Below are 27,622 nucleotides of genomic sequence, written 5' to 3'. Positions count from 1 at the left end.
CGTCACACTAGCGTCATTGTCTTAAAGTCGCACATCTTCATCGCAGTCAGAGGTTCAGACTGAGCGTTACCCACTCCAGTCAGCAGATGGCGGTGTGCGATTTTAAGGCAATGCTGTTAGTGTGACGTATAATCTAGTGGACGGAACGCAATGCTGTTAGTGTGACGTATAATCTAGTGGACGGAACGCTTCTTTCAGCAGCAGCAACATTTAGTCAGACACCTCCGTAGCTTCCTAGCCAAAATAGCCAAACCCATAAAGCTCTTTAGAAGATTTAGTGTATATTAGCCACTGTATTTTAAACCCTCTTCTGTCGTCTAGTTAGTAAGTTATCCTATTCCATTTCATATTTACGTTGTTGTAGTTATTATTCAGCTGGCGGGCTGGTTAAATTAGCATTAGCCTAGCTAGCTAACATCTCAGACCATGAGTTCACTAAATTACTCTCTTCCTGCTGAAGAAGAGACGGTCTGCTGGACGGAGAAAGAAGCTCTCATCAAAGAGGAGGAGGAAGAGAAGGATGTTACAATACAAAAACAAGTAGAGGGTGAGGCTGTTACAGGGAAAGAAGAGAAAGACGTTACAGTGAAAGAAGAGGCGTTCAGAGTGAAAGAGGAGGAGGGTGTTACAGTAAAAGATGAGGAGGTTTCAGTTTTTGAAGTGAAAGCGGAGGAGGGGGAGAATACGGTCAAATCAGAAGAAGAGGAGGAGGAAGAGGAGACTGTTACAATACAAAAACAAGTAGAGGGTGAGGTTGTTACCCTGAAAGAAGAAGAGAAAGACGTTTCAGTGAAAGAAGAGGAGGAGGGGGAGATTACGGTCTCATCGGAAGAAGAGGATGAGGAAACTGGATATCTGGGCCCGATTTCCCAAACGCAATTTAAGGCATCCAGTGGTTCTAAAGATGAACTTAGCCATAAGATGGTTTTGAGAAACCGGGCCGTGATTACCACTGGTAAGTACTGTCTTAAATACAGAGGTACAAACTCTGCAGTTGTTGAACTGATGTTTGGTGTTAAAGGGGAAATCTGCAATTGCTACATCCATATTTTGACTTTTAAATTATTTATTCATAGGCATTGATTCTTGGATAATATAACACATGCCTCATGAGCTTAGTTCAACTGTTGTACCCCATCAGAACCCAAAAGAAGCTTTTTTTACTCCAATGTTTAGAAACAATGTAAATCAACAGCCTCAACATGGTTAACTATAATGTTGATATCATGGATGGTCAGTCCTTTCATCCATAGGTCTGTCTATGAATTTGAGAGTAGTTAAATGTCTCCAGACCCATCATCATCTTATCAGCAAAACAGTGGTGGAATTACAGCTTTGTTATTGTTTCAACTTCAGATTGGTTGATTGATGTGTGGCTTTTTTAAAGGGACAACCTAGTATTTAAACAGCAACAAAATGGCTGCCCAGAGACTTGGTTTGGTAAACAGCTGAGGGATGGGGGCTGGAGAAATGTAACCACTCTCAAATTCATAGAGAAAGCCATTGTAGCAACCGTAACCCAACACCTAGCGACCTCGTCAAGAAGTTCAGACATCTTGGCGTAACAGTTATAAGGTGTTGGCTTGACAGTCGCTGGACCCAGGTTTGAGTTCAGCTCAGGGCAACCCCCTGAATTCACTACACTATGAATACAAGGACTGGCCATGCATGATGTCATAATGATAGTTTAACCAGATTTCTAGGTTATATATTATATTCTAGAATTCATCCATGATGTCATAGTGGTAGTTTAACCAGGTTTCTAGGATATATAGTATATTCTAGAATTCATCCATGATGTCATAATGATAGTTTAACCAGGTTTCTAGGATATATAGTATATTCCAGAATTCATCCATGATGCCATAATGATAGTTTAACCAGGTTTCTAGGCTATATAGTATATTCTAGAATTCATCCATGATGTCATAATGATAGTTTAACCAGGTTTCTAGGATATATAGTATATTCCAGAATTCATGCATGATGTCATAATGATAGTTTAACCAGGTTTCTATATAGTATATGCTAGAATCCGTCCATGATGTCATAATGATAGTTTAACCAGGTTTCTATATAGTATATGCTAGAATCCGTCCATGATGTCATAATGATAGTTTAACCAGGTTTCTAGGATATATAGTATATTCTAGAATTCATCCATCATGTCATAATGATCGTTTAACCAGGTTTCTAGGATATATAGTATATTCCAGAATTCATCCATGATGTCATAATGATAGTTTAACCAGGTTTCTAGGCTATATAGTATATTCTAGAATTGCCAGTGAAGATTTCCTGTAGGGTCAAATTGTTAGAGCTGTTGATAAGTCATTGTATAATATTCACCCAATTTATTTTCATGCCATTACATCAATACAGCCCATCCAGAAGAGAATAAACTCTTCCCGATCTACCTCCTCCTGCCGGCCTTCATACATTCTGACGTTGCTGGTAATCGGCTACACAAGCAGTGTGCAACCTACATTTGGAGTGCAAATGTATCTTACCATTTCTACTGATCTGGTGCCAGTTATGATTTTCATATGTTCATTTTACTGGAACAGTTTAATTTAATTTATAATAGTATCTCAAAATCATTGTCTGTGATTAATCTACATTCTATCTAAATGAAAATTATACAAATCTAAAAGTAACTTTTATTGCCATTGCCAACTATGTAAAAATAGCCTACAAATAAAAACATTGCAAATAAATGTCCTATAAATCGCATGGCCTGTCTAAAACGGACTTGAAACATTGTATAAAATATTCTGGGCCCTCAGTTTCCCGTGCCTGTGAGTTCTCGACCGACACAGCTGTAGGCTATTTGTGAAAGGGATAAGAAGTAATCAGGTGTTTTGACATTTCCACTGGATCAGAGCATTACGTTTTTCCCTTTTGTGCCGAGTGGTTATCGAAAGGGTGAGAGCTGGAAATATTTTACAAATACTTTGAGGAGTTATTCTCATTTGCAATTGATTTTGATTAGACTTTGTTTACTTGCTGTTTGAGGTGAAAAAACAATTTGCTTTGAGAAGCTCCACAACTCATTAGTGGTTCAGCGTTAAGACAATCAGAAATACTATCAGACATCCCCAAATGGGCACATTTATAGATCTACATTTGTGCTCAGGACAGGTAGACTAGTCCTACTTCTATATGTGTAACCAGGTAGACTAGTCCTCCTGCTATATGTGTAACCAGGTAGACTAGTCCTCCTGCTATATGTGTAACCAGGTAGACTAGTCCTACTTCTATATGTGTTGTCAGGTAGACTAGTCCTACTACTATATGTGTAATCAGGTAGACTAGTCCTACTTCTATATGTGTTGTCAGGTAGACTAGTCCTACTTCTATATGTGTAACCAGGTAGACTAGTTCTACTACTATATGAGTAATCAGGTGTGTGTCCTTACTCAACATTGACAGGAGTGTTTCCAACAAAAGACAATGAATAAATTTACAAAACTTTCGCATTTTGCAGGGTCAGGTCTGGGTGGTCTGCCAGGTGCCGTTTCATTTAGTATCCGTTTGAGTCGGCTTTGGGGAATGATTGTATTTCCCCATAGTATGTTGTACCTCAAGTTGACCGACTGAAAGGGAGCATAACCTTATGACTATAATTACTGTTCCCTGAAGGAGGGACACGAGGTACAACACCTGTTTGGCCCCGCCCCTTCCTGGGTCGGGGAAGAGCGATATTGAATTGAATATGACCTAAGGCTCGTATTTCTGTGTTTATTATAATTAAGTCTATGATTTGATATTTGATAGAGCAGTCTGACTGAGTGGTGGTAGGCAGCAGCAGGCTCGTAAGCATTCATTCAAACATTCATTCAAGCAGCAATTCCTGCGTTTGCCAGCAGCTCTTCGCAATGCTTGAAGCACAGCTCTGTTTATGACTTCAAGCCTATCAACTCCCAAGATTAGGCTGGCAATACCAAAGTGCCTATAAGAACATCCAATAGTCAAAGATATATGAAATACAAATGGTATAGAGGGAAATAGTTCTATAATTCCAATAATAACTACAACCTAAAACGTCTTATCTGGGAATATTGAAGACTAATGTTAAAAGGAACCACCAGCATTTAATATGTTCTCATGTTCTGAGCAAGGAACTTAAACGTTAGCTTTTTTACATGGCTCATATTGCACTTTTACTTTCTTCTCCAACACTTTGTTTTTGCATGATTTAAAACACATGGTACATGTTTCATTATTTATTTGAGACTAAATGGATTTTATTGATGTATTATATTATGTTAAAATAAGTGTTCATTCAGTATTGTTGTAATTGTCATTATTACAAATATATATATAAAATCGTCCGATTTTTATCAGCTTTTTTGGTCCTCCAATAATCGGTATCGGCGTGGAAAAATCATAATCGGTCGACCTCTAATTATGACATCATGGTCGACCTCTACTATGTTAGTGTTTGTTCAACACTTAGGGTACAAACCCTCATTGTCAGGCTAATAGAAAAGCTAGCCAAAGAGCATTTTACTGGTTGAAGTGTTTTTAAAATATAAAGCAGTTGATTTGCGACAATAACACAAACATATTAAGCAGGAGATTCAAACGAGCCTTACAATTATAATCCAAAGTAATGTGAAATGCACTCATAAACAACCTGTAAATGGAGGCTATATTTGCTGTCAGCCTATGAGAACTCCCCTGAGTTTCCCCCACGGTGGTGAATTAGTGACTAGACACAGAGCTTAATGTGAGTTTCCTTCAGTAGCACTCCTGATCTTGCGCTGTAATATTCAGAATACATTGTGGAAAACTAAAATCTTTGCTCACCATTTTTGTTCCAGGCAGATATACTACATCCATAACTAGTGGTTTCCTCATTAGCAGATATACTACATCCATAACTAGTGATTTCCTCATTAGCAGGGAGGTGTTTCTGCAATCAAATTGCGTCTGCATCGCCCTCGTGCTGCAATTTTAGCAAACACATAAAGGGGCCTTTTTCGGAGATCAAAGGTCGTCTGGCACACCTCTTAGGTTTGCCTGTCTTAAGACAATTGTAAAATAATTTAACAGACCTCTGGGCATCACCTTTTACCTCAAATAAACAGTGGATTTCTGCTGTTGTGGGCCTTGAACCATCTGTCTGACCTTGTTGTTCACACAGGAGAGAGATGTGACTATCGTGGATCCTCTGGGGAGCCTCGACAACATCATGAGGCAGAGAAAAGTCTCTCCAGATCAGACCTCCTCAAGAAACACCAGCAGAGATCCACAGGGAAGAAATCTCACTGCTGCTCTGACTGTGGGAAATGTTGCAAATCTTCATCAGAACTTAAAATACACCAGAGAACACACACAGGAGAGAAACCATATGGCTGTGCTCAATGTGGGAAGAGTTTTTCTACATCTAGCCATCTGACTGTACACCAGAGAACACACACAGGAGAGAAACCATATAGCTGTGATCAATGTGGGAAGAGTTTTGCTAAATCTAGCCATCTGACTACACACCAGAGAACACACACAGGAGAGAAACCATATAGCTGTGATCAATGTGGGAAGAGTTTTGCTAAATATAGCCATCTGACTGCACACCATAGAAAACACACAGGAGAGAAACCATATAGCTGTAATCAATGTGGGAAGAGTTTTTCTACTCCTGGCTATCTAACTATACACCAGAGAATACACACAGGAGAGAAACCATATAGCTGTAATCAATGTGGGAAGAGTTTTTCTACTCCTGGCTATCTAACTATACACCATAGAACACACACAGGAGAAAAACCATATAACTGTGATCAATGTGGGAAGAGTTTTACTTGGCCAAAAAGCCTGAATATACACAAGCGGACACACACAGGGGAAGAGATACTCTGATAAAAGATCTCTGATTAAACATCAAATACATGAAGGAATTGTTTCATGATATCAATTAAATAATGTCACAATGTAGAATGTTTTAACATTGTAGTAGGAGTATTTTAATGATGTCACAATGTAGAACCCTAAACGTTTGTCCCCTGTTCTATTGATTTCAACATGATATGGATATTAGACTCAGGGGGAAAATCCAGGCTCTGAATGGAAAGAGTACTATTTATGTGATTTATCAGAAAGTGACTAACACAAAAATAGCTGTGTTACACTTACCACATTGGTGACCCACTAGAATCAAAATACAACACTTCAAAATGTAACTTGCTGTTTTCTACAAGTTGTCCTCTAACCAGGGATGTACACATTATTCCCAGATTCCGTGTGGTTTTTGAGCTGTTAGTTTTAACAGGACGTGCAACCTCATCTCCCTTCTGTCACACAACTGATTTCAACATGATATCGATGAGTGATGACAAATAAGTGTTGTGTTCCTTTGTTTAGCGACCCCTACATTTAAATGCATCACTCCAAAATGTAGCTGACTGTCTTCTGCAGGTTGTCCTCTAATCAGTGAGGTAAAATATATCTCCCATTTCCATGTGTTTTTTTGTTGTGTTAGTTTCAACAGCACGTACAACCTGATTTCCCCCCTAATTAATATCAGTGATTTATTGCTACTTGTCAAAACAACAGCGTTTTTGGTGCTTGTGCAGTTAATAAGGAGCTTGTTTAAAAAATACAAGTAATGTGATTATTGTGGCAGTTTGTGTATATCGTACATTTTATGTTTAGGTTTTCAATATATCACAAACTGTTTCTGCATATTGGTTATTGATTTAGACACATTATAACTGTGTTTGGACATTGGCCCACTGTTCCTAGGCCGTCGTTGTTAAATAAAAAGTAGAGTTCTAGAATCTAGTGAGTTTTAGGATTCTATAGAAAGAAAAATGCTGCCATTTTAATATTTGAGAAATTAACCAATGATATTAGGCCACTCTTGGCCATGATTACAGACACCTGTGTGTCTTGACGCTATATATAAACGAGTCAACCCGCAGTGTCTGTGATTGTACCTTGATGAAGACAGCTTGCCTGTCAAAACGTTGGTAAATTAAATATTTTTGCATCTGAGCTAGTGTGCGGCTCTCCTTTATTTTTGAGGTTGGACTTAAGCAAGTATAGCTCGTTAGCACGTAGGACGCACTGATTGGTGTCACCTCGTTAGTCTGTATGTGTTACACCTGTGCTGGCTTGTCCATCTCGTTAGTGGGAAGGTGTTTCACCTGAGCTGGTCCAGGTTCTATTTAAGAGTGTCTGGCCCAGTGCTCCAGTTGTCTTGCTAGATGTGGAGAGTCAACACCTTTAGTTGCTCCACCTTTTTGGTTTGCTTCCTGTCTTTAAGTTTGGTGTGGGTTTTTCTTTTGTTTGCCTCTTCTTGGGCAGATTTAGTGGGTGTCATGGTGGGTGTCTTTTAGGTCCCAGTTGTTACCAGTCAATTTTCAATCGATGCCCCCGTAGTGTCTTTCAGAGCCCCTCCTAAAAAACAAGTTATGTTTTGGGTTGGATGTAGCATTATATTGTTAATATTTGAATCAATGGCATTTCCTTTGCAATGCTCATTAGTCTTTCAGTTGTTCTTCGTTTTTTTATCCTCAATATTTCTGTTTTTTTTCATTGTTTTTTTTCTGAGAAGCCATTGTGTTGCATCCATGTCTGAAATGTGCTTAGGTCCCAGTTGTTGTTACTAGTCAATTTACAGTGGACACCCTTATAGTGCCTTTCAGAACCCTCCTAAAAAACAAGCTAATATTTTGGGTTGGTTATTGCATCCAATAAATATTTTAATCAATGGAATTTCCTTAAAATGTTCATTATTCTTCTGTTTGTGTACTAACTTTTTGATTATTTTCATTGTCTTTTATTTGTTTTTTTCTTGTTCCTGTTCCATTCATGCCTGAAATGTGCTGTATAAATAAAGCTTGGTTTGATTTCAACAACATTTTATTTTTATTTCACCTTTATTTCACCAGGTGACCATGATGTCATAATGATAGTTTAACCAGGTGGCCATGATGTCATAATGATAGTTTAACCAGGTGACCATGATGTCATAATGATAGTTTAACCAGGTAGGCCATGATGTCATAATGATAGTTTAACCAGGTAGGCCATGATGTCATAATGATAGTTTAACCAGGTAGGCCAGTTGAGAACAAGTTCTCATTTACAACTGCGACCTGGCCAAGATAAAGCAAAGCAGTGTGACACAGACAACAACATAGAGTTACACATGGAATAACATGGAATAAACAATAAACAAGCCAATAACACAATAAACAAGTCAATGACACAGTACAAAAAAAGAAAGTCTATATATAGTGTGTGCAAAAGGCATGAGGAGGTAGGCAATGAATAGTCCATAGTAGCGAAGAATTACAATTTAGCAGATTAACACTGGAGTGATAAATGAGCAGATGATGATGTGCAAGTAGAGATACTGGTGTGCAAAAGAGCAGAAAAGTACATGTTGAAAAAAAATCAAATGAAACCAAAGCAGTGTGCTGATGCCTGTATCACTTTATCAGCAGCACGTCATCAAAGACATCTGAAGCTTAATTTCATTGAACAACCACCTGATTGGTTTGGTATTGGGCTGGTTCGACACTGCAGGCGACTGACTGATCTACAAATCACCTTGCATCATAAATAACTACTCATTATTATTGAAGCAGTGTGTCACTTTATCAGCATTGATCAATGACTTCTGAAGATTAATTTTCTCCCATCATTCTGTTTGTCTCTGATCTTTTGATCTGCAAACACTTTTAGGTTTTGTTAGTTTGGTTCTAAATGGTCTCGGTGCTGGTTGGCTACGCTGGTTAGGCTAATAGCTAGTTGGCTAAATAGCTAACGTTAGCTGGTTGGCTATGCTGGTTAGGCTAATAGCTAGTTGGTTAAATAGCTAACGTTAGCTAGTTGGCTACGCTGGTTATTCTAATAGCTAGTTCGCTAAATAGCTAACGTTAGCTGGTTGGCTACGCTGGTTAGGCTAATAGCTAGTTGGCTAAATAGCTAACGTTAGCTGGTTGGCTACGCTGGTTAGGCTAATAGCTAGTTGGCTAAATAGCTAACGTTAGCTGGTTGACTACGCTGGTTAGGCTAATAGCTAGTTGTCTAAATAGCTAACGTTAGCTGGTTGGCTACGCTGGTCAGGCTAATAGCTAGTTAGCTAAATAGCTAACGTTAGCTGGTTGGCTACGCTGGTTAGGCTAATAGCTAGTTAGCTAAATAGCTAACATTAGCTGGCCGGCTAAGATAACTGCATATATCTAATGTTAGCTGGCCCGGCTAAGATAACTGCATATAGCTGTTGTTAGCTGGCTGGCGTAGATAACTGCATATAGCTAATGTTAGCTGGCTGGCTAAGATAACAGCATATAGTTAATGTTAGCTGGCTGGCTAAGATAACTGTATATAGCTAATGTTAGCTGGCTGTAGCTAATGTTAGCTGGCTGGCTAAGATAACAGCATATAGCTAATGTTAGCTGGCTGGCTAAGATAACTGCATATAGCTAACATTCTTTGATATTTGGTTAGATGACGTTATGTATTTCAAAAACGTTGGTTTACTTTAATCACTCAAGTCATGAGAGCAAACGATTGTTTAATATGAAGTTCTACATTTTAAGTTATTTCTGTTGTAGTTTACATTATAGGGAATAGGCTGGTCCTCCATATTACTTCACACCTAACTTTATCATTCTTCTGAATTCTGATTGGTTTCATGTAATAACTCCAAAAATAGACCTGTGAGGTGTAACTTTGCATTGGGAAAAATATTTTATATTATCTTTTTATAAACAATACAAAACATACAAACGACAACATCATACACACATTTACTACATCACACCTGCCCAGACCCACTAGAACACACCTCCATCTCCATGAACTACATCACACCTGCCCAGACCCACTAGAACACACCTCCATCTCCAGCGCCCGCATCAGCACCATTTTATTTCTCTCCGTCACTTTCAACTTTTAGATAATAAAGCATTTGACCTTTCTATTGAATTAACAACAGAGGATTGGTTGATTTCCAGGTTTAATTAAGTATAATATTTAAGATGATTTATGAGAAAAGTATCGTCCAACTCTGGGGTATCTCACTGCACTCTCAAATGCCATGTTTTGAAATATACAGACAGACAAATTAAAAGTAATTTTACATTGTATAACTGTACTTCTGACAGTCAACTTTCTAACTCCACCCATAACTTTATGACATCATAACATTCCCAGAAGGATTATTGAGTCATTGTTAGTTTTACACTGAAGACATGACTCTGCCGTTGTGCTGTAGAATTTGTGAATTTTGTCTCTTGTATAATAAGGGTCTATCATTTGTCCCAACATCACAGGCCACAGACTTTGATGCAGTTAAAGACTTCCAAAAGTGTTTCCAAAATTTATGATCAACTGAGTTTTTTAAAATGGGGTTTCTCCCTGTGCACCTGCCAATGTGAATCCTTTGAACGAGACAAGTTACCAGACAGGACATATTGCTAATGTTCTTCCCATTAATAACCTGAATGACAATTAACTTGTGGGCGGTTGTGGTGACGTCAGGCCTATTGGATGACGTCGTCCATCGGGATTCCCCAAAAAAGAAGACGCTCTGGATTGATCACTGGAGTCAGATGTGAAGGAGGAGGTTGATCATCAGGAGTCAGATGTGAAGGGGGAGGTTGATCATCAGGAGTCAGATGTGAAGGAGGAGGTTGATCGTCAGGAGTCAGATGTGAAGGAGGAGGTTGATCATCAGGAGTCAGATGTGAAGGAGGAGGTTGATCATCAGGAGTCAGATGTGAAGGAGGAGGTTAATCGTCAGGAGTCAGATGTGAAGGAGGAGGTTGATCGTCAGGAGTCAGATGTGAAGGAGGAGGTTGATCACTGGAGTCAGATGTGAAGGAGGAGGTTGATCACTGGAGTCAGATGTGAAGGAGGAGGTTGATCATCAGGAGTCAGATGTGAAGGAGGAGGTTGATATCAGGAGTCAGATGTGAAGGAGGAGGTTGATCATCAGGAGTCAGATGTGAAGGAGGAGGTTGATCATCAGGAGTCAGATGTGAAGGAGGAGGTTGATCATCAGGAGTCAGATGTGAAGGAGGAGGTTAATCGTCAGGAGTCAGATGTGAAGGAGGAGGTTGATCGTCAGGAGTCAGATGTGAAGGAGGAGGTTGATCACTGGAGTCAGATGTGAAGGAGGAGGTTGATCACTGGAGTCAGATGTGAAGGAGGAGGTTGATCATCAGGAGTCAGATGTGAAGGAGGAGGTTGATATCAGGAGTCAGATGTGAAGGAGGAGGTTGATCATCAGGAGTCAGATGTGAAGGAGGAGGTTGATCATCAGGAGTCAGATGTGAAGGAGGAGGTTGATCATCAGTGAACGTCTAGGATGGTGGCTGGGCTGGCGTTTCCACTTCCAGCTTGGTCATATATTTTGACACATTGAATGTTGATATTGTGAATCTATGTTATATATTTGTACCTTCTGTTTCATGAAGTGATGTCACTAAGTACTGCCCCTATATATACAATTCATTCGGAAAGCATTCAGACCCCTTCACTTTTTCCACATTTTGTCACGTTACAGCCTTATTCTAAAATTGATTCAATCATTTTTTCCCCTCATCAATCTACACAATACCCAATAATGACATCACAATAACCCATAATGACAAAGCAAAAACAGGTAAATAAATGAAAAATTTTGATTTTCTTTAAAGAACAAGGACATTTCTAAGTGACCCCAAACTTTTGAATGGTAGTGTACATCTACATGACGTCCTACATTGTTACACCATGTAGGAACAGTATTGACCTAGTCTGTTCATTATATACATCTACATGATGTATTGTTACACCATGTAGGAGCAGTATTGACCTAGTCTGTTCATTATATACATCTACATGATGTATTGTTACACCATGTAGGAGCAGTATGGACCTACAGTAGCTTGCTAATTATTTAGATTTAGTTTGACTTAATGAAACTGCCTTAAATGTGCTGTAGTAAACATTTTTTATTCGCACTAATCAATCAACACATTCCTGTCTTTGTATGTCTCAATCTAATGGTATTATTTAATTAAATCCATTTACAATAATCTTTGTCTGAAAATAAAATATGATCCTCAACTGCGTTTCCCCTCCAGTCAGCAGACGGCGATGTGCGTCTTTCAGGCGACGCTGCCAGCGTGACGTATAATCTAGTGGACGGTTCTTCATAAACAGCTCGTCAACCACCTCGGTAGCTTGCTAGCCAACATAGCCGAAAGATTCAAGCTATTTATACGCTTTCGGTGTATATTACCTACTGTGTTTCAGCCACACTTCTGTCGTATCAACTTGTTAACCTATTTATTTGAATATTACGTTATTTTGATTTAGTCAGCTATAGTAGTTGGCTGGTTAAGTGAGCACTAGCCTAGTCGCTAATGATAGCTAGCTAGCTAACATCCCCGAACATGAGCTCCCTAAACTTCTCCCCTCTCGTTGAAGAAGAGGTGATCTGCTGGACGGAGAAAGGAGGTCTGTGGCTGAACGTTGTCGTGAAAGAGGAGGAAGAAGAGGAGGATGTCACAGTAAAACAAGAAGTAGAGGATGGGGCTGTTACAGTGAAAGAAGAGGAAGACACGTTCAGAGTGAAAGAGGAGGAGGAAGTTACAGTAAAAGAAGAGGAGGATGAGAAAGAGGAGGATGTAGTTTTTGGTGTGAAAGAAGAGGAGGTTGGAGATCTGTTTAACACCAGTAAGTACCGTCTCTGCAGTCGTTGAACCAATATGCAGTAAAGGGGTGCTACACTTTAATGTTGTTCTGTAGGAATGGCTGAAGCTACACTGTAACGTGTAGAACATCAAGAGTGGACCATCAACAAAACGTTGACAATTGATCAAATGCATCCAATGACAATGCCTGAAATACTGTAGTCCTCAATATCTCCTATTAGATTAGCCCAACATGTAGTCTTAAAGGGGCAATCAGCAGTTGTTACATCCATTTTGGGACTTATACATTAATGATATGTACCCATTGTTTCTTGAAGAATTCACTTATAAATGCCTCATGAGCTTAGTTAAATTGTCCTACCCCATAAGAACCCAAAATATGAGTTTTTTTTACTCCAATGTTTATGAGTAAATATAAACAAACACTGTATATCCTCAAAACATGGTTAAAACTAGAATGTTGATATCATGGATGGTTGCATTTCTCCAGCCCCATCCCTCAGCTTTTTACGGAAACGGGCAGGGAAACGGGCAGGGAGTACGCTTTGTTATTGTTTCTACTGCTGATTGCTGCCCCCGTTACTCCTCAAGGTCCAAGGACTGTATGTTATTTTCAGAGGTAGACTGGCTCTGGCAGCTAAAATAGTCAAATATTCCATCTAAATGTGAATCCATTCTCAATTGCGATACATTTCTAGAAACATAAATCGCTGTACTTTCATATCAATTCAGAATAATTTCACACAATACTTTCATATCACATCAAAATAAGTAACCAGTCGCAACGCCCCAAACGGTAAACCAAATTAGTTTCTCGTCATTTCTCCTTCCTTTAGGCTTCTTTTTCTTCTTTGGACTTTATATGGCGGTTGGCAACCAACTTTAAGGTGCATTACCACCATCAACTGGACTGGAGTGTGGACCTCAGTTCATCTTTCAATCACCCATGTGGGTATATACCAAGACAGTCATGAAGAGGGCACAACAAAACCTTTTCCCCCTCAGGAGACTGAAAAGATTTGGCATGGGTCCCCAGATCCTCAAAAGGTAATACAGCTGCACCATCGAGAGCATCCTGACCGGTTGCATCATCGCCTGGTATGGCAACTGCTCGGCATTTGACTGTAAGGCGCTACAGAGGGTAGTGCGAACAGCCCAGTACATCACTGTGGCCAAGCTTCCTGCCATCCAGGACCTATATAATAGGCGGTGTCAGAGGAAAGCCCACAAAATTGTCAGAGGCTCCAGTCACCCAAGTCATAGACTGTTTTCTCTGCTACCGCATGGCAAGCAGTACCGGATCGCCAAGTCTATGGCCAAAAGCCTCCTCAACAGCTTCTACCCCCAAGCCATAAGAATGCTGAAAAATTCATAAAATCGCCACCGGACAATTTACATTGAACCCCCCCCACCCCCCTCCATTTTGGTGCACTGCTGCTACTCACTGGTTGTTTGTTACCTATGCATAGTCACTACACTCCCCTACCTTCATGTACAGATTACCTCAACTAGCCTGTACCCCCGCACACTGACTCAGTACCGGTGCTCCCTGTATATAGCCTCCACACTGACTCGGTACCGGTGCCCCCTGTATATAGCCTCCCCACTGACTCAGTACCGGTGCCCCCTGTATATTACCTCCACACTGACTCAGTACCGGTGCCCCCTGTATATAGCCTCCACATTGACTCGGTACCGGTGCCCCCTGTATATAGCCTCCACACTGACTCTGTACCGGTGCCCTCTGTATATAACCTCCACACTGACTCGGTACCGGTGCCCCCTGTATATAGCCTCCACATTGACTCGGTACTGGTGCCCCCTGTATATAGCCTCCACATTGACTCTGTACCGGTGCCCCCTGTATATAGCCTCCACATTGACTGTACCGGTACCCCCTGTATATAGCCTCCACACTGACTCTGTACCGGTACCCCCTGTATATAGCCTCCACATTGACTGTACCGGTGCCCCCTGTATATAGCCTCCACACTGACTCTGTACCGGTACCCCCTGTATATAGCCTCCACATTGACTGTACCGGTGCCCCCTGTATATAGCCTCCACACTGACTCTGTACCGGTACCCCCTGTATATAGCCTCCACATTGACTGTACCGGTGCCCTCTGTATATAGCCTCCACACTGACTCGGTTCCGGTGCCCCCTGTATATAGCCTCCACACTGACTCGGTACTGGTGCCCTCTGTACATAGCCTCCACATTGACTCTGTACCGGTGCCCCCTGTATATAGCCTCCACATTGACTGTACCGGTGCCCCCTGTATATAGCCTCCACTCTGACTCGGTACCGGTGCCCCCTGTATATAGCCTCCACACTGACTCGGTACCGGTGCCCCCTGTATATAGCCTCCACACTGACTTGGTACCGGTGCCCCCTGTATATAGCCTCCACACTGACTCGGTACCGGTGCCCCCTGTATATAGCCTCCACACTGACTCAGTACCGGTGCCCCCTGTATATAGCCTCGTTATTGTTATTCTCATTCTGTTACTTTTTATTATTACTTTTTATTTTAGTCTACTTGGTAAACGTTTTCTTCTTCTTGAACTGCACTGCTGGTTAAGGGCTTGTAAGTAAAGCGTTTCACAGTCTAAGTTGGTGTCTTGAAGGATTTGTAAAAAACGTTTTGTCATAAAACACTATATACAGTGGGGAAAAAAGTATTTAGTCAGCCACCAATTGTGCAAGTTCTCCCACTTAAAAAGATGAGAGAGGCCTGTAATTTTCATCATAGGTACACTTCAACTATGACAGACAAAATGAGGGGGAAAAATCCAGAAAATCACATTGTCGGATTTCTTATGAATTTATTTGCAAATTATGGTGGAAAATAAGTATTTGGTGCATTAAGACAATCAGAAATACTATCAGACTTCCCCATATGGGCACATTTATAGGCCTACATTTGTGTGCAGGCCAGGTAGACTCTTTTACATCTATATGTGTAACCAGGTAGACTAGTCCTACTTCTATATGTGTAACCAGGTAGACTAGTCCTACTTCTATATGTGTAACCAAGTAGACTAGTCCTACTTCTATATGTGTAACCAGGTAGACTAGTCCTACTTCTATATGTGGAACCAGGTAGACTCGTCCTACTACTATATGTGTAATCAGGTGTGCGTCCTTACTCATGATAATGGTCACATACACATGGTTAGCAGATGTTAATGGTCACATACACATGGTTAGCGGATGTTATTGGTCACATACACATGGTTAGCGGATGTTATTGGTCACATACACATGGTTAGCGGATGTTAATGGTCACATACACATGGTTAGCGGATGTTAATGGTCACATACACATGGTTAGCGGATGTTAATGGTCACATACACATGGTTAGCGGATGTTAATGGTCACATACACATGGTTAGCGGATGTTAATGGTCACATACACATGGTTAGCGGATGTTAATGGTCACATACACATGGTTAGCGGATGTTAATGGTCACATACACATGGTTAGCGGATGTTAATGGTCACATACACATGGTTAGCGGATGTTAATGGTCACATACACATGGTTAGCAGATGTTATTGGTCACATACACATGGTTAGCGGATGTTAATGGTCACATACACATGGTTAGCAGATGTTAATGGTCACATACACATGGTTAGCAGATGTTATTGGTCACATACACATGGTTAGCAGATGTTATTGGTCACATACACATGGTTAGAAGATGTTATTGGTCACATACACATGGTTAGCAGATGTTAATGGTCACATACACATGGTTAGCAGATGTTAATGGTCACATACACATGGTTAGCAGATGTTAATGGTCACATACACATCCACGGTCTCGAGCTTAATGACGAGTTTGAAGGTGACTATGGTGTTAAATTCTGAGCTGTAGTCAATGAACAACATTCTTTCATAGGTATTCCTCTTGTCCAGGTGAGATTGTGCAATGCGATGGCAATTGCATCGTCACTGAACCTATTGGGGCGGTAAGCAAATTGGAGTGGGTCTAGGGTATCGGGTAGGGTGGAGGTGATCTGCTCCTTGACTAGTCTCTCAAAGCGCTTCATGATGACAGAAGTGAGTGCAACGGGGCGATAGTCATTTAGTTCTTAGCCTTCTTGGAACAGGAATAATGGTGGCCATCTTGAAGCATGTGGGGACAGCAGACTGGGATAGGGATTGATTGAATATGTCCGTAAACACACCAGCCAGCTGGTCTATGAATGCTCTGAAGACGCGGCGAGGGATGCTGTCTGGGCGGGTAGCCCTGTGAGGTGTAACACGTTTAAATATTTTACTCACGTCGGCCACGGAGAAGGAGAGCCCACAGTCTATGGTAGCGGGCCGTGTCGGTGGCACTGTATTGTCCTCAAAGCGAGCAAAGAAGTTGTTTAATTTATTTTTATGCATCACGGAAGTTAGAGTGATCCAGAATGCTAGCAGCTTGAGTCTTGCAGTTGATATGCTGATAGAATTTAGGAAGGCTTGTTCTCAGGTTAGCTTTGTTAAATTCCCCAGCTACAATGAATGCAGCCTCGGGATGTATGGTTTCCAGTTTACATAAAGTCCAGTGAAGTTCTTTCAGGGCTGACGAGGTATCTGCTTGGGGGGGATATACTATAATATGTGACTATTATCGAAGAGAACTATCTTGGAAGATAATGCGGTCGGCATTTGATTGTAAGGAATTCTAGGTCAGGTGAACAAAAGGACTTGAGTTTATGTATGTTGTTATGATTACACCACGAGTTGTTAATCATAAGGCATATGCCCCGCCCTTCTTCTTGCCAGAGAAATGTTTGTTTCTGTCAATGCATGAAGAAACCGGGTACCAACTCTGACAACGTATCCTGAGTGAGCCATGTTTCTGTGAAACAGAGAATGTTACGATCTCTGATGTCTCTCTGGAAGGCAACTCGTGCCCTAATTTTGTCAACCTTGTTGTCTAGAGATTGGACATTGGCGAGTAATATGCTCAGAAGCGGTGGATGGTATGCTCGCCTTCTGAGTCTGACCAGTAGTAGGCCGCTCAGTCTACCTCTCCTTCTGAGTCTGACCAGTAGTAGGCCGCTCAGTCTACCTCTCCTTCTGAGTCTGACCAGTAGTAGGCCGCTCAGTCTACCTCTCCTTCTGAGTCTGACCAGTAGTAGGCCGCTCAGTCTACCTCTCCTTCTGAGTCTGACCAGTAGTAGGCCGCTCAGTCTACCTCTCCTTCTGAGTCTGACCAGTAGTAGGCCGCTCAGTCTACCTCTCCTTCTGAGTCTGACCAGTAGTAGGCCGCTCAGTCTACCTCTCCTTCTGAGTCTGACCAGTAGTAGGCCGCTCAGTCTACCTCTCCTTCTGAGTCTGACCAGTAGTAGGCCGCTCAGTCTACCTCTCCTTCTGAGTCTGACCAGTAGTAGGCCGCTCAGTCTACCTCTCCTTCTGAGTCTGACCAGTAGTAGGCCGCTCAGTCTACCTCTCCTTCTGAGTCTGACCAGTAGTAGGCCGCTCAGTCTACCTCTCCTTCTGAGTCTGACCAGTAGTAGGCCGCTCAGTCTATCTCTCCTTCTGAGTCTGACCAGTAGTAGGCCGCTCAGTCTACCTCTCCTTCTGAGTCTGACCAGTAGTAGGCCGCTCAGTCTACCTCTCCTTCTGAGTCTGACCAGTAGTAGGCCGCTCAGTCTACCTCTCCTTCTGAGTCTGACCAGTAGTAGGCCGCTCAGTCTACCTCTCCTTCTGAGTCTGACCAGTAGTAGGCCGCTCAGTCTACCTCTCCTTCTGAGTCTGACCAGTAGTAGGCCGCTCAGTCTACCTCTCCTTCTGAGTCTGACCAGTAGTAGGCCGCTCAGTCTACCTCTCCTTCTGAGTCTGACCAGTAGTAGGCCGCTCAGTCTACCTCTCCTTCTGAGTCTGACCAGTAGTAGGCCGCTCAGTCTACCTCTCCTTCTGAGTCTGACCAGTAGTAGGCCGCTCAGTCTACCTCTCCTTCTGAGTCTGACCAGTAGTAGGCCGCTCAGTCTACCTCTCCTTCTGAGTCTGACCAGTAGTAGGCCGCTCAGTCTACCTCTCCTTCTGAGTCTGACCAGTAGTAGGCCGCTCAGTCTACCTCTCCTTCTGAGTCTGACCAGTAGTAGGCCGCTCAGTCTACCTCTCCTTCTGAGTCTGACCAGTAGTAGGCCGCTCAGTCTACCTCTCCTGCGATAATAATAATACAACAAATAACTGCATAGTTTTCTAAGGACCTGAAGCGAGGCGACCGTCTCTGTAGGCGCCATCTTGCACGGTCTGGGTGGTCTGCCAGGGGGCGTTTCATTTAGTATCCGTTTGGGTCGGCATGGGGAATGATTCTATTTCCCCATAGTATGTTGTACCTCGTTTCCCTCCTTCAGGGAACAGTAGTTATAGTCATAACTATGTGGATTTAATAGTATGTTGTACCTCGTTTCCCTCCTTCAGGGAACAGTAGTTATAGTCATAACCTTAAGCTTGTCATTAACACGGTTCTTCAATAATTACACATCATTCTTAATACTGTAGCAATTTAGTTAGTCACATGTTCAACTATCATCAGCTGATCCAGGAAATCATTTTCTGAATGCCAGTCACATGACAAACATCACGACATGCAACAACAACCAAAGTGCTTCTTCATTCATTACTCTGGTAAAGACAGTTATGCCGTGCTCCACGCTGGATCCAACATCCCTAACAAATTGATGTTTATATTGTGCTATTGACTGCTTGATTTACAGTAGGTTCTCGTTAGTCTGTTGGCACACAGAGATACTTAGCTCATAATGTGTAGAGAACTGTTCCTTGATGGATAGGCTATTGTACAACACACACAGCTATTTTCCGTTATTCAGGACATTTAGAATGACATCACATTACAGAGTAGCCTTGTGGGATTATTTACAAAATTATCTGGTGATCAGGTTATGAAATGTCATGACAAAGACATTTAAGTTTCCATGTTTCACCTGAAATATTAAATTATATATAGTCCTATGTCTATGTTGTTGTTAGGTGAAGTTATGGGTCCATGTTATTGTTAGGTGAAGTTATGGGTCCTACAGTAGGTCTATCTTGTTGTTAGGTGAAGTTATGGGCCAATTTATTTAACACTTAATGTACAAACCCTCAGTTTCAGGCTGATGGCAAAGCTAGCTAAAGAGCATTTTACTGGTTGAAGTGTTTTATAAGTATAAAGCAGTTGATTTGCGACAATAACACAAACATATTAAGCAGGACATTCAAGCGAGCCTTACAGTTATAATCCAAAGTAATGTGAAATTTACTCATAAGCAACCTGGAAATGGAGGCTATTTTTGCTGTCAGCCTATGAGAACTCCCCTGAGTTTTCCCCCACGGTGGTGAATTAGTGAATAGACACAGAGCTTAATGTGAGTTTCCTTCAGTAGCACTCCTGATCTTGCGCTGATTATGCACTGTAATATTCAGAATACATTGTGGAAAACTAAAATCTTTGCTCACCATTTTTGTTCCAGGCAGATATACTACATCCATAACTAGTGGTTTCCTCATTACCAGATATACTACATCCATAACTAGTGGTTTCCTCATTAGCAGATATACTACATCCATAACTAGTGGTTTCCTCATTAGCAGGGAGGTGTTTCTGCAATCAAATTGTGTCTGCATCGCCCTCGTGCTGCAATTTTAGCAAACACAGAAAGGGGCCTTTTTTGGAGATCAAAGGTCGTCTGGCACACTGCTTAGGTTTGAGTGTCTTAAGACAATTGTAAAATAATTTAACAGACCTCTGGGCATCACCTTTTACCTCAAATATACAGTGGATTTCTGCTGTTGTGGCCCTTTAACCGTCTGACTTTGTTGTTCACACAGGAGAGAGATGTGACTATCGTGGATCCTCTGGGGAGTCTCAACAACCTCATGATGCTGATGAGGCAGAGAAGAGTCTCTCCACATCAGAACTCCTCCAGAAACACCAGCAGAGACCCACAGGGAAGAAATCTCACTCCTGCTCTGACTGTGGGAAATGTTGCAAATCTTCATCAGAACTTAAAATACACCAGAGAACACACACAGGAGAGAAACCTTTTAGCTGTGATCAATGTGGGAAGAGTTTTACTATATCTAACTCTCTGACTGTACACCAGAGAACACACAAAGGAGAGAAACCATATGGCTGTGCTCAATGTGGGAAGAGTTTTACTACATCTAGCCATCTGACTGTACACCAGAGAACGCACACAGGAGAGAAACCATATGGCTGTGCTCAATGTGGGAAGAGTTTTGCTAAATCTAGCCATCTGACTGCACACCAGAGAACACACACAGGAGAGAAACCATATAGCTGTGATCAATGTGGGAAGAGTTTTGCTAAATCTAGCCATCTGACTACACACCAGAGAATACACACAGGAGAAAAACCATATAGCTGTGATCAATGTGGGAAGAGGTTTTCTACATCTAGCAATCTAACTAACCACCAGAGAACACACACAGGAGAGAAACCACGCTGTGATCAATGCGGGAAGAGTTTTTCTACTCCTAGCTATCTAATTATACACCAGAGAACACACACAGGTGAGAAACCTTTTAGCTGTGATCAATGTGGGAAGAGTTTTTCTTCTTCTAGCTATCTAACTATACACCATAGAACACACACAGGAGAGAAACCTTATAGCTGTGATCAATGTGGGAAGAGTTTTTCTTCTTCTCGCTATCTAACTATACACCATAGAACACACACAGGAGAGAAACCATATGGCTGTGATCAATGTGGGAAGAGTTTTACTTGGCCAAAAAGCCTGAATATACACAAGCGGACACACACAGGGGAAGAGATACTCTGATAAAAGATCTCTGATTAAACAAAGTTGTTTCATGATATCAATGAAATAATGTCACAATGTAGAATGTTTTAACATTGTAGTAGGAGTATTTTAATGATGTCACAATGTAGAAGCCTAAACATTTGTCCCTGTTACACTTACCGTGTTGGTGACCCACTTGAATCAAAATGCAACACTTCAAAATGTAGCGATCTGTTTTCTACAAGTTGTCTTCTAACCAGGGATTTACACATTATTCCCAGATTCCGTGTGGTTTTTGAGCTGTTAGTTTTAACAGGACCTGCAACCTCATCTCCATTCTGTCACACAATTGATTTCAACATGATATCGTTGAGGGATGACAAATAAGTGTTGCGTTCCTTTGTTTTGCGACCCCTAAATTTAAATGCATCACTCCAAAATGTAGCTGACTGTCTTCTGCAGGTTGTCCTCTAATCAGTGAGGTAAAAGATATCTCCCATTTCCATGTGTTTTTTGTTGTTGTTAGTTTCAACAGAACATACAACCTGATTTCCCCCCTAATCGATATCAGTGATTTATTGCTACTTGTCAAAACAACAGCGTTTCTGGTGCTTGTGCAGTTTATAAGGAGCTTGTTTTAAAAATACAAGTAATATGATTATTGTGGAAGATGTTTGTGTAAATAGCACATTTTTTGTTTAGGTTTTCAATATATCAGAAACTGTTTCTGCACATTGGTTATTGATTTGGACACGTTAAAACTGTGTTTTGACATTGGGGGTATCCCACCTAGCAACATGTCCTTGAAAAGAAGATGTATTCTTTCAGTTGTGGTTGAAAGTGATAGTTGAAAATATGTATTTTCAGGTCTTTTTTTTTTTTTTTACTTGAAACAACTTCATTTCAATGTACTTTCAGGTAGCATAGTGGTTAGAGCGTTGGGCCAGTAATCGAAAGGTTGCTGGATCGAATCCCTGAGCTGACAAGGTAAAAATGTAGTTTTGCCCCGAACAAGTCAGTTAACCCACTGTTCCCCGGTAGGCCGTCATTGTAAATAAGAATTTGTTCTTAGCTGACTTGCCTAGTTAAATAAAGGAGAAGAAATAATATATATATATATATATGGACGCAGAATAATAATCAATCGTCTATGATCCATTTTTTTTTTACAAATCCTGCATCAGTTAAATAAAATGGGACGAGAGTTCTAGAAGCTAGTGAGTTTTAGGAAGACGAGAGTTCTAGAAGCTAGTGAGTTTTAGGAAGAGGAGAGTTCTAGAAGCTGGTGAGTTTTAGGAAGAAGAGATTTCTAGAAGCTAGTGAGTTTTAGGAAGAGGAGAGTTCTAGAAGCTGGTGAGTTTTAGGAAGAAGAGAGTTCTAGAAGCTAGTGAGTTTTAGGAAGACGAGAGTTCTAGAAGCTAGTGAGTTTTAGGAAGAAGAGAGTTCTAGAAGCTAGTGAGTTTTAGGAAGATGACAGTTCTAGAAGCTAGTGGAGTTTAGGATTCTATAGAAAGAAAATTTTGAAAAAAAATGAATGTATTTTATTATTTAGTAATAAGTGTTTTTTTCTTGTTTTTAATTGTTGACAGCCAGTAGACACCATGTTTATATTGGTGAAGGTGAAGCATTGTAGTTGATTATAATGTGAAATGGAAGTTATTTTCTGTTGGTGGTGAGCGAATTTGTCCATCAAAAATATAGGATATATTTGTTGTCTTAAGGGGGGAAGGTGTTACAGGCTTTGGTTTTTCCATTTATGTTTTGAGGTTGGACTTTAGCCCGTATAGCTCGTTAGCCCGTATAGCTCGTTAGCCCGTATAGCTCGTTAGCCCGTATAGCTCGTTAGCCCGTATAGCTCGTTAGCCCGTATAGCTCGTTAGCCCGTATAGCTCGTTAGCCCGTATAGCTCGTTAGCCCGTATAGCTCGTTAGCCCGTATAGCTCGTTAGCCCGTATAGCTCGTTAGCCCGTATAGCTCGTTAGCCCGTATAGCTCGTTAGCCCGTATAGCTCGTTAGCCCGTAAAGCTCGTTAGCACGTAGGACGCACTGATTGGTGTCACCTCGTTAGTCAGTATGTGTTACACCTGTGCTGGCTTGTCCATCTCGTTAGTGGGAAGGTGTTTCACCTGAGCTGGTCCAGGTTCTATTTAAGAGTGTCTGGCCCAGTGCTCCAGTTGTCTTGATAGATGTGGAGAGTCAACACCTTTAGTTGCGTCACCTTTTTGGTTTGCTTCCTGTCTTTAAGTTTGTTGTGGGTTTTTCTTTTGTTTCCCTCTTCTTGGTTAGATTTATTGGGTCTCATGGTGGGTGTCTTTTAGGTCCCAGTTGTTGTTACTAGTCAACTTTCAATCGACACCCCCATAGTGTCTTTGAGAACCCCTCCTAAAAAACAAGCTTATATTTTGGGTTGGATATTGCATCCAATTAGTGTTTTAATCAATGGCATTTCCTTAGAATGCTCATTGGTCTTTCAGTTGTTAATCTTCTGTTTTTTTTTATCCTGTTATTTTTGTGTACTAAGTATTTCTGTTTATTTTCATTGTTTTCTCCTGTGAAGCCATTGTGTTGCATCCATGTCTAAAATGTGCTGTATAAATAAAGCTTGATTTGATTTCAACAAATGAACCCAATGACTGATCAATCAACAGACCCTCCATCTTAGTATGAAAAACAGATCAATCCCACTTTTCAAGCCTGCTACCAGGGTCTACCAGGGGCTTGAGGTGGTCTCCCACAGCTCTGCTGGTGGAGTGGTAAACACCACCCCCGGCTCTACCAGGGGCTTGAGGTGGTCTCCCACAGCTCTGCTCATGTCATGTTCTGTGGCCTTGCCGTTCCATTTCATGACTGCCCCTGCAACACAGAAAGAAACACATTTAGTCATATTATATAAAACACTCAAACACAGTAATGGATATGGAGCATCTAGGGCCTCAGTTACACCTGGCACCTAAATGTGACTTCTGTCATCTGATCACTCCAAGCTGCATTAGGTTCAGATCTACCAGGATGGACCTTTGACATAGTCTGGATGCAGTCAGGCCACCGAATATGCATAAGCAATGTCAAAAGATGAGTGGGGAAAAGTACATTTTACACAAGTGACCTTCATAATAATTTAAATGTTATTTGTCACATATGTATGTTATTGCGGGTGTAGTTAAATGCTTGTGTTTCTAGCTCCAACAGTGCAGTAATATCTAACCAAATGCTTGTGTTTCTAGCTCCAACAGTGCAGTAATATCTAACTAAATGCTTGTGTTCCTAGCTCCAACAGTGCAGTAATATCTAACTAAATGCTTGTGTTTCTAGCTCCAACGGTGCAGTAATATCTAACCAAATGCTGGTGTTCCTAGCTCCAACAGTACAGTAATATCTAACTAAATGCTTGTGTTTCTAGCTCCAACAGTACAGTAATATCTAACTAAATGCTTGTGTTCCTAGCTCCAACAGTACAGTAATATCTAACCAAATGCTTGTGTTCCTAGCTCCAACAGTGCAGTAGTATCTAACTAAATGCTTGTGTTCCTAGCTCCAACAGTGCAGTAATATCTAAATAAATGCTTGTGTTTCTAGCTCCAACAGTGCAGTAATACCTAACTAAATGCTTGTGTTCCTAGCTCCAACAGTGCAGTAATATCTTACTAAATGCTTGTGTTCCTAGCTCCAACAGTGCAGTAATATCTAACCAAATGCTGGTGTTCCTAGCTCCAACAGTGCAGTAATATCTAACTAAATGCTTGTGTTTCTAACTCCAACAGTGCAGTAATATCTACCAATGTCACAACAAATACCTAATACACACAAATCTAAGTAATGGAATAAGAATAAATCAAATCAAATGTATTTATATTTATATAGCCCTTCTTACATCAGCTGATATCTCAAAGTCCTGTATAGAAACCCAGCCTAAAACCCCAAACAGCAAGCAATGCAGGTGTAGAAGCATGATGGCTTGGAAAAACTCCCTAGAAAGGCCAAAACCTAGGAAGAAACCTAGAGAGGAACCAGGCTATGAGGGGTGGCCAGTCCTTTTCTGGCTGTGCCGGGTGGAGATTACAACAGAACATGACCAAGATGTTCATAAATGACCAGCATGGTCAAATAATAATAATCACAGTAGTTGTTGAGGGTGCAACAGGTCAGCACCTCAGGAGTAAATGTCAGTGGGTTTTCATAGCCGATCATTGAGTATCTCTACCGCTCCTGCTGTCTCTAGAGAGTTGAAAACAGCAGGTCTGGGACAGGTAGCACGTCCGGTGAACAGGTCAGGTTTCCATAGCCGCAGGCAGAACAGTTGAAACTGGAGCAGCAGCACGGCCAGGGGACAAGAAGGAGTCATCATGCCAGGTAGTCCTGAGGCATGGTCCTAGGGCTCAGGTCCTCCGAGAGAGAGAAAGGAGTCATCATGCCAGGTAGTCCTGAGGCATGGTCCTAGGGCTCAGGTCCTCCGAGAGAGAGAAAGAGAGAATTAGAGAGAGCATACTTAAATTCACACAGGACACCGGATAAGACAGTAGAAATAGTCCAGAAAAACAAACTGACCCTAGCCCCCCGACACAAACTACTGCAGCATAAATACTAGAGGCTGAGACAGGAGGGTTCAGGAGACACTGTGGCCCCATCCGATGATACCCCCAGACAGGGCCAAACAGGCAGGATATAACCCCACCCACTTTGCCAAAGCACAGTCCCCACACCACTAGAGGGATATCTTCAACCACCAACTTACCATCCTGAGAGAAGGCGCCAACCCAGACAGGAAGACCACGTCAGTGACTCAACCCACTCAAGTGACGCACCCCTCCTAGGGATGGCATGGAAGAGCACCAGTAAGCCAGTGACTCATATATATATAAATATATGGACACGCAATATCAGAGCGGCAAAGACAGATACAGTAGAATAGGATAGAATACAGTATGTACATATGAGATAAGTAATACATAGACTAAGATACAGTAGAATAGGATAGTATACAGTATATACATATGAGATGAGTAATACATAGACTAAGATACAGTAGAATAGGATAGAATACAGTATATACATATGAGATGAGTAATACATAGACTAAGATACAGTAGAATAGGATAGAATACAGTATATGAGATGAGTAATACATAGACTAAGATACAGTAGAATAGGATAGAATACAGTATATACATATGAGATGAGTAATGCCAGATATGTAAACATGCAGGAGATCCACGAAGGAAAGACAGTGATGGTGCTCAGTGACGTTGTTGCAAATGGTGGGTAAAATGGTAAAACGTTTGAGTTCATTCTGTCCATTATTACATCATTACATCAAGTGTTCCAATGGTAAAACATTTGAGTTCATTTTGTCCTGGTCACTTTGCCTACTGTTTATTGCCACGTTGGGATGCAACCTATGTTGGTTGTCATTTTTTAAACATTTTTTATCATTTTACCCCCGTTTTTTCTCCCCAATTTCGATCTTGTCTCATCGCTGCAACTCCCCAATGGGCTCAGGAGGCGAAGGTCGAGTCATGCGTCCTCTGAAACATGACCCGTCAAACCGCGCTTCTTAACACCCGCCCGCTTAACCCGGAAGCCAGCTGCACCAATGTGTAGGAGGAAACACCGGGCGACGCTTGGCCAATTGTGTGCCGCCCTATGGAACTCCCGATCACGGCAGGTTGTGGTAAAGCCTGGGATCGAATCCGGGTGACGCCTCTAGTGACGCCTCTAGCACTGCCATGCAGTACCTTAGACCGCTGCACCACTCAGGTCTATAGTGACACCTCTAACGCTTCGAACACACCGGCTGCGTCATTGCATCACTGCTGCATAACATTTTGCGCCACTAGGCAACTATACTGATGCAGGTACCTTTTGCAAATGGTCGCATGCGGTTGGACACATGGAGGAGAGAATCATTTTCGCACTATCCTCAAAACCATGTCTTTTTGACACAACTGCTGACAGCTACAGGGACATAAACACAAAAATGCTGCTTGGAGACAAGTGTCCACGATAGTAGGATTGCCAGGTCAGTTTAGTAGTGAGCTTGTGCTAGATGTGGCTAGTTAGCGTTAGCTAGCTAGCTAACCTAGCTTGCTAACCTAGCCAATGAGGTGTATGTGAAAGAAATAGTCAAATAAATTATGCTAGTTACTACCCCTAATAACTTTACCAAATGTTCATGTTTGAA

At 41.5% G+C, this 27,622-nt stretch overlaps 2 protein-coding genes across 3 annotated transcripts; both read left to right on the top strand.

The window, feature by feature from the left end:
• The first annotated feature begins 77 nt into the window (after positions 1-77).
• Positions 78-7,857, top strand: LOC129847439 (zinc finger protein 568-like). Of its 2 annotated transcripts, none has more exons than XM_055915231.1 (2): positions 78-955; positions 5,150-7,857. In XM_055915231.1, exons 1-2 carry the CDS (start codon positions 427-429, stop codon positions 5,863-5,865), a joined length of 1,245 nt encoding a protein of 414 aa, XP_055771206.1. In that variant the 5' UTR covers positions 78-426; the 3' UTR covers positions 5,866-7,857. The 2 variants fall into 2 exon arrangements, with proteins under 2 accessions (XP_055771206.1, XP_055771207.1); XM_055915232.1 differs by lacking the exon at positions 5,150-7,857 and adding an exon at positions 2,383-3,217 and having other exon boundaries at positions 80-955.
• A 4,544-nt stretch (positions 7,858-12,401) lies between these two features.
• LOC129847442 (gastrula zinc finger protein XlCGF17.1-like) lies at positions 12,402-24,063 on the top strand. Its single transcript, XM_055915234.1, has 2 exons — positions 12,402-12,465; positions 20,522-24,063. The coding sequence occupies exons 1-2, from the start codon at positions 12,402-12,404 to the stop codon at positions 21,481-21,483; spliced, it is 1,026 nt and encodes a 341-aa protein (XP_055771209.1). The 3' UTR covers positions 21,484-24,063.
• The last annotated feature ends 3,559 nt before the right edge of the window (positions 24,064-27,622 follow it).

The sequence above is a fragment of the Salvelinus fontinalis genome, unplaced genomic scaffold, assembly GCF_029448725.1.
Source record: "Salvelinus fontinalis isolate EN_2023a unplaced genomic scaffold, ASM2944872v1 scaffold_0844, whole genome shotgun sequence".
In the NCBI taxonomy this organism is placed as follows: domain Eukaryota; kingdom Metazoa; phylum Chordata; class Actinopteri; order Salmoniformes; family Salmonidae; genus Salvelinus; species Salvelinus fontinalis.
Note: the sequence above shows the minus strand (reverse complement) of the source record. Positions and strands in the feature narration are given on the sequence as shown.

Bases quoted from the DNA above. Each gene is read 5' to 3' on its own strand.
- LOC129847442 (XM_055915234.1), top strand. From the start codon at position 12,402: ATGAGCTCCCTAAACTTCTCCCCTCTCGTTGAAGAAGAGGTGATCTGC. The intron at 12,466-20,521 runs GTCTGTGGCTGA...GAGAGAGATGTG, and splicing joins CTGCTGGACGGAGAAAGGAG to ACTATCGTGGATCCTCTGGG.
- LOC129847439 (XM_055915231.1), top strand. From the start codon at position 427: ATGAGTTCACTAAATTACTCTCTTCCTGCTGAAGAAGAGACGGTCTGC. The intron at 956-5,149 runs GTAAGTACTGTC...TTGTTCACACAG, and splicing joins CCGGGCCGTGATTACCACTG to GAGAGAGATGTGACTATCGT.